General features: G+C 38.1%; 1 protein-coding gene across 1 annotated transcript in view; it reads left to right on the top strand.

Annotated features, from left to right (window-relative positions):
- Positions 1-6,112, top strand: part of RSPO2 (R-spondin 2) — a 155,764-nt gene extending 149,652 nt beyond the window's left edge. The window contains exon 5 of the mRNA XM_058564789.1: positions 4,240-6,112. Coding sequence (XP_058420772.1) covers positions 4,240-4,355 — 116 coding nt within the window. The 3' untranslated portion in view covers positions 4,356-6,112. The remainder of the gene's footprint in view (positions 1-4,239) is intronic.
- Positions 6,113-13,666: the final 7,554 nt, after the last annotated feature.

Genomic DNA, 13,666 nt, shown 5'->3' with positions numbered 1-13,666 from the left:
AATTGGTCCTGGTTTCAGGTGATTACCTTTGTCGTTGTAGTTGTGGCTATAACAATGGTAATTACAGTTAATGACATTTGTCATAATTGTGGCTTACTTTCCCCAGTGTGTGTGGAGGGAGGGGAAGAGAGAGAAGCTTTTTTGTGGTAGTCACAGCTACTGAATTTTTTCTTCAATTTCCTTTCATTGTATTTACCGTTAGAAATTCTTCCTCAAAACTCTTAGTAATCATTAGGAAAACCCTAGACAACCTTTGTGCCTTACTGATGGATGTACAAGAACCATTGGTCCAATGACGAAAAGACTCTTACCTAAACCTAGTAAGAGTAAAAACCATTAGAAGACCTTCCTTGAATTTGGGAGCTTATGAAAAAATGAAATTCATGTCTGACTGGCGGTGGAGTCAGTATTTTTACAGCTTCATGTAATTTGTGAGTCTGCCTGATATCTTAGTTCAAAATAATCTCTCCTATTTCTAAGTTTAATAGCAGTAATCTACAGCTGCGTGTTAGGAGTATTTCCATAAGGGACTATTCACCTTTCTCTGTAGAACGGTTGAGAGGTTATCCTGTTGGACAATTTCCACATGTGTGCAAATCAATGTAATTATGTTGGTTAGAGTGTGGCTTTGATAGTATCTTTCTAACTTTGTTCATTTTGATGATAATCTTGTCTTGCTAGGGATATGTTACGCGTCTTTCATCCTAGAAACACAACTTTTTCACACATGTTTCATAACCTTCGCATGAAAGATGATCATAGCATCTTCATTCTATAAATGTAAAAACAGAGTCACAAGTATGATACCTTACCAGACATCTCAGTTACAAGACTGTGCCAACCCACCAGCTTTCCTTCCTCCCAAAGGAGGCCTTTCTCTATTAAACCACATTGCTTTCCTTAATAACTGTAATATCTGGGCCAGTCTTCTTCTTGTATTCATAGAACAGTACTGAAAAGATTTCTCTGTAGATCATATTCTGCCTGATCTTGAAGAGATTCACCCAGTAGTGGTTTGTCACAGCCACTGCATTCTTAAAACATTCAGGACTAAGATATGCAGAATTTGTCATTAAACTGAAACCTTTTCTGCTGATCTTGGGCGCTATATTTTCCAAGTCGTCTCTTATGAACTAAAAACTAAGAACGTTAAATCTGTGAGTTGAGTTACTGTTTGGGTGGCTGGCATCATACTTGCATTGAAACGCTTCCTGTACAGGGTGAAAGTCTAGAAGTCATTCTCCAAGTCTAATCTCATATCCATAGATATAAAGAAGTGGAAATGTAAATTAGCATGCTTGTATGTCCAATATAACTTCTTTTCAAATACGTAGATAAAAACAGGGATATATAGTTTTTGTTAGCTTTAATCTTACTGATTGATTTCTTATGTTTGAAAAATCTTCGAGTTTGGAAGAAAGTATGTGCAAGACCCTTTTTATACCTTCTGTTAGATTATGTTTTAATATTCTTTTATTACTTTGAGTTGGGCTTAAAGTCAAAACAACCTACTATGGACCACAAAATATTTTCAGTTAATTTAGGCCTATCCGTGGTCAGATCTTGGCTAACCATCTTAATTCTTTGGTATTTGCAATATATCCTACATGAGAAATGGGCTAACCAAAAAGAAAACAAAGCAATGAAGCAATAGCACAGAGATGTCATTCAAAAGAGATTTCTGAGGAAAAGTTTTGGGGTTGTAATTAGGTCTCCCAAAACATCTTTAGTTGGAACCAGTACCATATAACTTATTGCCAATCATACAATTTGAAAACTGTATGTAAGCATACTATTTGAAAACTTATTTTCTGTAAATAAGTTTTCAGAAGGATTGCTGAATTTTTGGCCACAATATGAACTACTTTTTGCAAATATTGAGTAACTTCCCTATCACACAATATTACCAGCCAGCAAACCCAAAGACTGCTTGATATTGACAATTATATCAGAGTAATATATTAGGTAAATGACATAAAATTGACCCTCTTAAAATGAGTTTCCAGTCATTTAGCATAGATTTCCTGTTAGAGTAGTGTACATTTTAACTTGCAACTATGTAATTTGTATGAAGAAATGAAATGGTGAATGTGAAAAGCTTTCTTGAAATAACATATGTTCAGTATATTTTTTAATCTTAACACATTTTAAAATTTAGTAATGTTAGCATTATTTTTCCATTCACTTAATTTCAATTTGCTCTTAAAAAGAACTTAAGGCTTTAAATAAATCAAACTGAATTAATTTTTACAATGTAGTCAGTAATGATTTTTTTAACTAGGGTTTTCTTGTTGTTTAGAGAAAATATGGAACTAAGAACTTCACAAACTTTATAATTGAAGCTTCTTTTTAAATATGCCATTTTATGTTAAGTATTTCATTCCTCTTCCCTCATTAGGTGTGTCTCGTCATTAGATATGTTACTAAATAATTGTAACTTTACAGCTTCTTTGATTAATGATGGCTTGGACTAAGGTTTCACTGAGTAAGATTACCTATGTTTAAAGATGGCAAAATGCCGTTATAACATTGATGCCAGAATTTAATGAGAACCAGAAGGTAACTTAAAGGATCTTCATAATTTAATGTAAGGGCATGATCATATTCTGATTATTTTACTGTAGTGTCTTATTAAAAATAGGTTATTTTTTATCTTTTTTTCTTGTGATAAAGTTTTACTCAGCAAACACTTCTTGAATATCAACTATGTGCCAACCACGTGCTACAGTCTTACGAGTGAGATTGTTTTCCATCCTCAAACAAAAGAGACCCTTTCTGATCAGCAAGAGCAGAAACAAGAAACACCTCCCTTATTAGAAACCTCATAGCCTCTCTTAATCTACTATGTCTCTGGTTCCGAAGGCATTTATCTATCTGTTTCATTTTCATTTCTTACATCAGCTACCTTCTCCATTGTCTGGGTTGAAAAGCTGGCCATCTATGTCTCTGTAATGAAAGGGTCTAGGATGTTGAGTTTCTTATGTGTGGGAAGGTTGGAAAGCATGGATGACCACTGAATGTTCTGTTTGTGGTACTCATTACTACAGTGGCTAACAGCTACACCTCACAGGAAGAGAAAACTGAAGTTTTGTAGAACTACATGATAAAATCAGAAGTAGGGCAGGTAGGAGAGGAAGAATAGCTGATAGTCGGATTCTTCCTAGTCTGGGGAAGAACCTTCCTATACTGAAGGTGTATGGTGATGACTTACTTTCTGTAAAATGCAGGTGAACTTTAAAGCTCTTTTCTGTTCTAAAAATCCCCTGATTCCTATGTGTTGAGAACTCAAAGAGGGCAGTGGACCTAAAGCAAATGCCTATGTTCCTTATTCTTGTTTTCTCACAATCTTATGTATGCATACTTGCAAAGAAACGTTGAGACCTTATAAAGACTATAAAACATAACCACAAGATAGAAGAAGTAAAGTACAGCAGAGGCAAAAGGAAAACTTTATCCAAAAACTCCTGATGGAGGAAAACCTCAACTGTTTAGCTGTGGTCTGGGCTTCCTAGGGGCTAAGGCAAAGAGGAGAAATAGGATGATGTGGTGTGATTTCCTGGTAGTAAGACACATACCACCGGTTCTTCAGAAACAAACAAGGATTTTTCTCACTCTCAATAAGAACAACTTGTCAAGGGGATTTATATATAAGAAGTCATAAGCCACATAGTGAATGAAGTCCTCATGAGTTTTTATAGAAAATAAAGAAATATTCCACATGTGTCATTTCACATATTGGCCTTTGGACAGCATGGAGGGAATAATGTTAAGAGCAAGACATTTTTTTTTCCCATGGGGCAGGGAGAGGGGAGCTTGAAACTTCTGGTATATTTACTGTAGATAAATGCTTATTTTCTTTCCACCCCCTGACGTGGAGCAGTAGAAAGATATAAAGATGTCTAGTAAAGGGTAGCATTGTTAAAAGTCGGAGGGGATAAAGGGAATTTTTGTGGCAGGATGATATTTGCAAGGCTGGTCAGGCTGCTGGGAGGTTTTTAAATACGCCAGTTCCCTGTAGCAGGAAGATCAGTCTCTGTTTTAGACAGCATATCCAATTTAGTAAATTATTATTATTCCGTCAAAATTAATGTGAACAATTTTCTCTTTGAGGCTGCTTTTTCCATAGGTGATGTTTTCCAGATGGGCTTTGTGTAAAACTCTTAATGTTTTGTGTTTTCTTTCCCAGAGAAAGAGCCTTTTCTGACACGTCCTCATTTCTTTCTCTTTCCTCCGTTGTAGGGAAGAGGGCACCCAAGGCGAAGGAGAAGAACAACAAGAAAAAGAAGAGGAAGCTGATAGAAAGAGCTCAGGAGCAACACAGTGTCTTCCTAGCTACAGACAGGGCTAACCAGTAATAGACAAGACACGTAGGGTGGATTTGGGGGCAGGGGTTTGTGTTTGCAAAAGTGCACAAAGCTACTCTCCACTCTGGACACTGGTGTGTGGCGTTGGTGCTGCTCAGACCAGTGTCTGTTCCCAGTAACATGGTGAAAGGAGGAGCCATGAGCGTGGCCTCTGTTATTTATGCTTTGATTTGCATCTGGAGACTGTGAAGCCAGGAGGCCCTGACCTGAATCAGTGAAAGCAGGAGGAAGTGTACAGCGTGATTTGGCTCGGTGTGCACAGAGTGATCCTGGCACCGCGGAGAGGCAAGTGGTGTGAGGCCACAGACCAGCACTGGAGAACAGACTTGTGCATATTTATGGGAAAGAAGAGGCTCAGCAGGCAAAGGGCTGTTTCACTTGTGACCTTTATTTCTCACATTGTGCATTTTCAAGGATAAATCTGTGGATGTCTGCCTAGTGTTACCACCTGTTGTTCTCAGCATCTGTTACCTTCAAACTTGTGTGATGAAACTGCTGTTAGCTGGGGATATGCTACAGGACTTCCTGCTCGGTTTCACAGCAGCTCTAACGTGTACATATTCTGCTGGGGCCACATATACACCTCTTACTTACTGTATATTTATGCTTTCGTATGTGTAACAAGTCATACCTGATTAATATTATGTCACTTTGTTTCTAGTGGTTCCTAACCATTGTCCGGTAACTGACTGTTCTAGCTTTGCGAATTGACAAATGTTTTGTTGTCCCTTGAAACTTAACTTGTCTTTTCTTTGTGGGCTTATGTCTCATTGTAAGGATAGGATAAGCTAGTTTGTACATAGGGTCAAATGACTGGTGTCAAGGAGTTTGAATATCAGCAGACCTTCCCCACCCCTGTCTCCTCATACAGATAAAGCAGCATGTGGCATCTGGCAGGCAGAAGCCAAAACTCCCTTAGAATCTAAACTGTGATGATTTGATGAAACACAGCTGAAAACATGCGGCATTACATGCAGTCACTTGTACTACTCATCATGCAATTTCACAGGCCAGCTAGAGAATTTTTCAAATTTTTATTTCAAACTTCAACTTACATGTACATTTTTTATTTCAAGCAGTCCCTGACTTACAATGACAGGGTACCTACCAATATTCTTGGGTCACTGTAGAAGTTACCATCATCAGACCAGACCATGCATGGAATTTGAGGAGAAAACAAACAGGATGAATTCCTACAACTGCTGGTCAGATCTTAACAGGTCTCGTTTGAGCCAGAAGCTATTTCGTTTCCAAGACTGAGAGAGGAACACTGAGGAGCCTTCCAAGGGCAATTGCAGAGCAGTTTCAAAACCATCCTTGTCCACTTGGGGGAATCAGTTCTTAGAGGGTTTTGAATTGGCTTCTAAAAGCATCATCTTCCTGGCTGATCTAGAAGAAAAAAAGAAATGGTTACAGATTTTTGAGGGAAAAAAACCAAAGCAAGGTAAAGCCTTTTTCTCACCTTGCATTGGCAAAACTACCTCTTTAGCACTTTTGTTTAACTTTTGAGTCAGAAGCATCTTACCAATAAGTATAAATGTCATATACATCGTTATGAAAATATTGCTATGAGATAGTAAGCCATATATGAATGTTGCGTACAACTTTGGGGTTTGCATTTAATCCTAAAGTGATCACCTTTCACATCTATTGACATTATATTCCTATTTACTAAGTGGGGAAGGGGCTTCTTTATATAGTGCTTCATCATTGATAAGGCAATACCTGTTCTGTTTCTGGGATGTTCTTTTCATGCATTAAAAAACTTCAAAATTACTTTTTTGTGGAAATTCTTTTCTTTAGAGATACATTTAGGAAAAACAGTACTTTAACAAACAACTCTACCCTCAAATAATGGTCCTTTAAAAACAGGAAAAAAATTTTAAAACCTGTGTTGGTAACTACAACTGGGATACTAACTAACTAGTTTGGCTATAATCTAATCTACACTATACTGTAGTGGTTATGAGTGGAGATTTCAGAGCCAGACTGCTCGAGTTCCAATCTAGACTCTCTCTCCAGGTCTGTCTGCTCATCTCTGAAGTGGAGGTAACAATACTGTCTACCTCTAGGGTTGTGTTTTAAGGATTAAATTAGGTAAATGGGAGAAGTATGGTCTGCACAGCATGGTATATAATAAGCACTCCACAAATTGTTACCTGTTATTAATTACCTCTGTCCTTGGTTATTTAAAGTATTTCAAAACTATTTCTCCTTATCAACAGAATAGAATTATGAAAGCATAGGTTTCCTTCGATCCATTGCTTGATGCCTGGACATTATTTTATCTTTATGAGAACTGATCTACAGCCACTTGATTTCTAAGCCTCCTGGTTATAAGCAAACACACAACAAAGACAGATACTCCAGTGTAATTTACAGCTTCAGGGTAATTATATGAAGAAGATCTGACGGTTTTCCACAAATAGTTATACCATTCTAATACTTCATACAATGTATAGAAATAGAATATATGAAACTGGTTTTCTTAACATTTTCAGGTAGCTTAGCATCCGGAAAAGAAAAAAATGGGACTATAACTTTGTCAATTAAGAATTTTGAGTTGGGGGGGGTGGGTAAAATGAGTGAAGAGAGTCAAAATGTACCAACTTCCAGTTATAAGTCTTGGAGATGTCATGTACAGCATAGTGACTATAGTGAATATTGTATTGCATATTTGAAAGTTGCTAAGAGAATAAATATTGAATATCCTCTTCACAAAAAAATTGACAGATCACTCAGGAAAAGCCAATTTTATGAATATGTTTTTGTTCTTTTTCAAGACGTTAATATCAGTTATTATAAACATGATTTTTATGTTTTGCTAGAGACATTTGGGGAAAACAGCCTCAAGCATGTGATTCATAAAGGTGATGTGTGACTGCTCTAACTTCATTTTTTTTTTTTTGCTTGCTTTAAAGAGGAGCTGTGAGTAGGAGAGAGAAAAGTGAATGATACTTCCATTCATTTTAGAGAAGTTTGTGCATAGTGGATACTACTTGATAATATCAAGTTAGAAAAGGCAGAGTTAGTAATCTTGTAAATGTTTCTATAGCTTGATCAAGCTCATCATCTTCCCTTTTCTTCCAGGAGGGATAACCATTCCACTTATACATTTGATCCTATTCCTCTTACTTTTGTGGGATTTTCAGTATCCACTCCTTTCATTTCTTTAGCCCTTCCTCTCCCTCTGACTTAAGGTAGTCTTTCTTTCAAGGTCTTCATTGTCCAATTTCTTGAAAAAGTAATTTACATTCATTGATGGCTTCTCCCATTTTCATATATGTCTTAACTCAACATAATCTTGTTTCTCCCTCCCCGCTGCATTGTAATTGTTCTGACAAAAGTAGCAATAACATTCCTCTTGCTAAATACAAGGAAAATGTTTGTCTTATTTGCCTGGATCCTTTTGTATGTGTCCTATCTGATATTTCCACCAAGTTTAACTCACTTGTTCTCTTTCCTTTAGAAAATTCATTACTCATTTTACTTCTGTGACATTCCTAACCTGGGTTTTCTACTTCTCTGGTGACTCTTTTCAGTCTTCTCTTTAAGTTCTTTCTTGGCCTAAGAACATTGACATTTCAGGGGTTAGCCTACTATTTAATCTTTTTTGTTTAATCTCTCATCTCCTCATTCCACCTGAGAAATCTAACCTTATGTTTTCAAATTCCACCTGCCGTGTTGTTGACTTCCACACTCATATCTGTCTCTTGGTCTTTGGTAACTATTTCCAAGCCTCTATTAAATATCCTGACCAGGGAGCCCCACACTTATCTCAAGCTCAATGTGTCTAAAACTGAATGTATTACTGTATCAGTCAGAATCCAGTCCAGAATTTATCAGGGAATTGAACACTGGGAATTGGTTACACAGGTGATAAATGAGACAAGAAGCAAGACAGCCCAGATATTAGCAACAGTAGGAAGCCGCTATCATCCCTAGGGCAAGAGGGATAACAGGAGGAAGTGGAGTTTCCAGAATCCAGAAGGCAAAGCCACCTGGCTAGCGCTAGAACTACAGCTGAGGCAGAGCTATGACCACTGAGGAAGTTGGAACCAAGGACAGAAAGCTTGTCTGATGAGAGCTGAAATGTTAGAAAAAATCTGGTCACCATGAGAAATGTTTTCTGAGGCAAAGTGCGAGAGGAAGAAATACCCTGACTTCTCCCTACCTTCCAACCTCCTGTTTTCCACCAGCATCTGCCATTGCCCAAACCTGCCTGGAAACTAGGGAGCCTGGGTAATGTAGCTCTTTGTGATGCTGACCTGAGGAACGCAGGGGAAGGGCACAGTAGACCCAAGAGCAAACAAGCAAATGATCAGCATCATCACTGACGTCTGTCCCCAAAACAATTCCTCTTCCTGCCTTCCCCATTTAATAGTTAATAATATACCTACCTAGTTGGTTAAGCAAAGACTCTTGCATTAATCATTTACTCCCATTGTTCCCTACATGTAATCTGTTACTAGAGTTCAGTTGAGTCTACTTCAGAAATATCTCTTAAATTTCTCCCCACCTCTTTGCTTTCTTTGTCCTAAGCCTGTTTGGTCCCCTTTGTCTCTCTTTTGAACTGTTCAATTATTATCCTAAATATTCTTGCCCCCAGCCTCACTCACTCCAATTTTTCATTTGTATTTCTACCATTTATTTTTCTATTAGTATATTTGTTCTGTTGTTCTCTTGTTTAAATACCATCCTATTCCTTGTAGAATAAACTATTAAAAATTTTCAAATGGAATTCAGTACCTTTTTAATTTCCTCTTCACCTATGTATCTTGTAGGGATCAAGAATAGACTGAATGGACTGGGATGATCGTTATTATAAAATCTTCAAGGGTTCCTCTATGGTAAACATATTAGCTGATACCCCTTGAATCATGGAGGCAGAGATGTAAGGGCAACTATGGCTTTGAAAGCATATAGCAAACATATTAAAACTGAGAGGTTGAACAATCTGAAAAATGTATTGAATAAAGATTTAGACATATTCCCATATTAATCTACAATGAATCATGACAGCAAACTGCCATGTGCCCCCTCCCCCAGCATTAGAACACATTGCTAATCACTAAACACAAGTCCCAGAATCCTTCCCAATAAAGGTGTTCCAAGGAAACACTACCAACAGATTGGAGTTGACGGGGGAGTTATAACCTTTTGATTCCCAGGTCAATTTAATGCCCTAGATGGTGACAACTATCTTCTCTTAGAAACACTCTTTGGAGTCTTCCATGCAATATTTTTCAAACCTTTCCACCAAACTACCCTTAAAGACAGAGAAAAGGGAATTTATAAATCTGGGATTATAACCTGATGCAGCCTTATTTCAAATTTGAAGTGTGTTTAGCCTCATTTTAATATAAAATTCATGCAAATTTTGCATTCTACCTAGTAATCTGGCTGTTTATTTTTAAATGCAACATTATTCCCCCAGCCTTCAGCGTCCCCCCCAAAACCTGGAGTGAAATCATGTTCCAGAAAGATGTTCCGTGCTTATTTGGGCCTGTGGCTTCACATACTCCTTGGCACATAGTCACTTAGACTTGGAGAAATGCATATCCCCACTTAAGAAGCTCAGCAGTAGGCCTTTGGTAGTGCTCTGAAGTTCTGTAATGGCTTAGCCAGCTTGCTCCTCCTCGGGCTTTATAACCTCAGCTTCTACGGCAGCATACTGTCTGGGTGCACATCCAACTTTAATTTGATTCTCTTCTACTGGCTCCCTTTCTTCCTTTTGCTGGCTTAGTTATAAGACTCAGCCACAAGCTTTCTTCCCTAGGTCTGTTTTTGAGAAGAGGGGTTAGCAAACTTTTTCTTAAATGTATTGAACATATATGCCGTTTTAAAACCATCCTATGTATGGAGATAAGTCCCAAATTTATATTTCCACTCTTAATATCTCACTCCAATTCTAGTTTGTCTTATTTGCCATAGGATATTATATTTATTTCTGGCGCCAACCTAAAAGTGAAATAGTAACAACTCAAAAAGCAAAATTATTTTTTTTCTATATGATTTCTCTCCTTTCTAACTTCTTCATTGCTATAAGTAGCACCAGTATCTTCTAGTGTACCAAAGCCCCTGCATTCTAATCAGAGAATCTTATACTTTCCCTTTATCTTCTGTCTTTTCCAACATCAAGACCTCGCCATCCTTTTTCAGTACTGTGTGTCAGTGGTGTACTTTTCCATTGTTCTTATAGCCCCAATCTACATGAATTAATGCAGTGGACTCATTTTAAACACAACCAAGAAAACTCTTTTTTAAAATGATTATTTGATTACACTTATTGGCTTCGTTACTGTACTTCTGGGATCCATAATTCTTTGTGTCCCCCATTATCTTAGTGTCTTTTCCTTCCATTGGAGTTTGGCCTCCATTTCCTCTCTTCGCCTATGAAAACTGAGTATGCATTGAGTGCCTTCTAAAAGTAAAACCTTGTAGACAATGATTGCAGTGGCCCTGTTCTCTGGCTTGATTTTTAGACCAACATTTTATATCATCCTCAGCCCCTCCACTTTGGAGATAATAGAACATGTTATGTGATAATGGCAGGAGTGTCAAGGAAGACATCTCTAGGGAGGTGGCCTTTGGTATAAAGCCTGAATGATAGGTATATGAAGACCTGGGAAAGAAGTAGCCCAGATGCTGGAAACAACCAATGCAAAGGTCCTGAGGTGCAAACAGGGTCAGCATGATCAGAGTACAGACAAAAGGGAAGAGTTGCTAGAGTGTGGGCAGGAGGACCATGGGATCAACATGAGGTCAGGAGTATTCAAAGGCAAGGTCATGAAGGGAATGAGGGCTGTGGTGAAAGCTCGGATTTTAGTCATAAGTGTTTGGAAAATCATTGGAGGATTTAAGCAGAGGAGTGATGTGATCTGATTCCCTTGCCCTATTCACGTGGGCTGCTGTGTGAAAGGTGGATTGCAGTAATCAGATGAGATTTAATACGACTTGGGCTGGTGGGTGGCAGTAAAGAAGGAGAGAAGTGGTTGGATTCAGGACATGGTTTGGCAGAAGAGCCCAAAGACTTGCTGATGAGTTGGATGTAGCGGGTAGTGGTGAAGGAAAAAAGAGAAGCAAATATGTCTCCTACGTTTCTTGCCCTAAGCAACAGGACATATAGGGAAGATAGGGAAAATTGGAGATTAATAAATCCATTTTCACTTGCTAAGTTTGAGATGCCTGTTAGATATCTATGTGGAGATACCAAGTAGGCAGCTAGATATAAATCTGGAGTTTAGGAAAAAGGTCAGGGCTAGAGATATAATTGTGGGATATATGGGTGTATAAATGGCACTTGGCACCAAGGAAATTTATGGGCTGACCCAGAGAGAGAATGTACAGGGGGAGAGAAGAGACTTAGAGGCACTCAACCCTTAGATGTCAACCAGAGGAGGCTGCACCAGTAAAGAGACTGTGACAAAATGTCCAGGGAGGAAAACCAGGAAGAGGTGGTCACTAAAAGTGACCAAGAGCTGGGATTCAAGGCTTACATAGTTCCCTTCCCCCTTGTTTAGAATAAAAATGTCAGAAGAAGTGAAGGGCAATTAGGAAAATTTTATAATAGTTGAGGAGTTTGGTCTTCTCAAATTTTTTTCCTCATTGTACACTCCAAGAGCAAAACTTACCAATAGATTATGATCTCCTTGAAAATGGTTTCAATGTAGAAAGAACTTAAAATAAGTCCACGCTTAAAAACTTTGGAAACTACTCTTCACGTAAATGTGATAATGATACTTAATTTCGGGTTACCATATCAGCTACCAATTTCATCTACATTTATGATGAAATAATTATCTCAATGACCCTACAAAGAATTTTCCTTTATTTCTTTCAAATTTAATAAAATGTATCAAGTGAACAACAAAACAAGCATTCTGTGAATTATAGGTCCTTGGTTTTGTAATTTTCAACAATGAAGATTTTTTAAACTTGTAATTATTGAGATAATTTGGAAACAGCTCTCTGATGTAAGAGCATACATGTTTGAACAGAGTTAGGTATTGCACACACATACACAATCATGATATTTAACTGGAAGGCAAGATAAATGTTAAAAGCACTTTTTTCAGTGTTCACTGTGTAAAATAGGATAACTAAAGTTTTAAATACTTGCATTACATTTTTAAATTAAATAAATGTGTTTTTAATCTTTTTCCCCATCACACATGCTTCTCCCAAGTTTACTCTCTCCTGCATATACTACCTGGAAAAACTAAAGGTGGCAGAGACTTCTAGTGCATACTCACATCTAGTTCTCTCCTTTCTGACTGCCAAGGAGCATTCCCTTTCTCAATGCTCTTATAGTTAGGTGGGGTCTTGTGATTGATTTTAATCAAAGGATTTGGCTGGGAATTATGTGTGAAACTTCAGGGCTGGGGCACTTAAGAGCAAGTGTACATTATGCACAATTTCTTTTCCCCTTTGGCCGGGACCACAAAGGTAGAGCCACAAGGTGACAGCAGCCTGGATCTCTGAGTCCCTACGTGGAAAAGCGTTGCCTTGGGTAGTTGGCTAGCCTAAATCAGACTTTGCATTTATTCCATTAAGCCACCGGGTTATTTTTTACCTTAGCATAGCCTGACCTTACACTGCAATGCTGTTTTTCAGTTTGCTTTTTCTTTGGATCAAGAAACTATATTACTTATTAGTTAAAACCTGATCAGTAGATATAGAAAAACAGAAAAGTCAAAAGGACATTTGACAGAAATAATCAACTTGCTTAAATTTAGAATTAGAACAATGACATCTACTTTTAATGAAGTGTCTCATTTTGATGAATGAGATCGGCATTTTGATGATGGTAGTACAATAATTTTTTGTCAAACTTTTTCAAAGATTCATATAATATTGTTAGATGGCCAAGGCAGCACATAATCTCTGTAGGTTTTCTCCACATACCCACCCTATGCAGCTAGTGTAGGCAACCTAGAGAATGCTATTAGTGGGAGGTCAACCAAGATGGTGACATAGGAGGCTCCTAAGCGCCCCTCCTCCCACACACTGAATGTACAGCGACATAGGGAGCAATTACCACTGAAAGAGATCCAAAAACTAGCTGAGTGACTCCTATACATTGGGCAAAGGAGCAAATACCCACATCGACATGGGTGGGACAGGCCGAGACACACTTTCACCATAAACCCCACCCCCAGCACAGTGCCATACAATCGAGAGTGACTCCCAACTCCCAGCCTTTCCCTGGGGAGGGAAGGAATTAGATTCCACATTTAGTACCTAACTTTGAAGACTCTTACCTGAGGAAAAGGCCCCCAAAATACCTAGCTCTGAAAGCC

This window comes from Diceros bicornis, chromosome 21 (assembly GCF_020826845.1).
Source record: "Diceros bicornis minor isolate mBicDic1 chromosome 21, mDicBic1.mat.cur, whole genome shotgun sequence".
In the NCBI taxonomy this organism is placed as follows: domain Eukaryota; kingdom Metazoa; phylum Chordata; class Mammalia; order Perissodactyla; family Rhinocerotidae; genus Diceros; species Diceros bicornis.
This window is presented reverse-complemented; position numbering and strand designations above follow the sequence as displayed.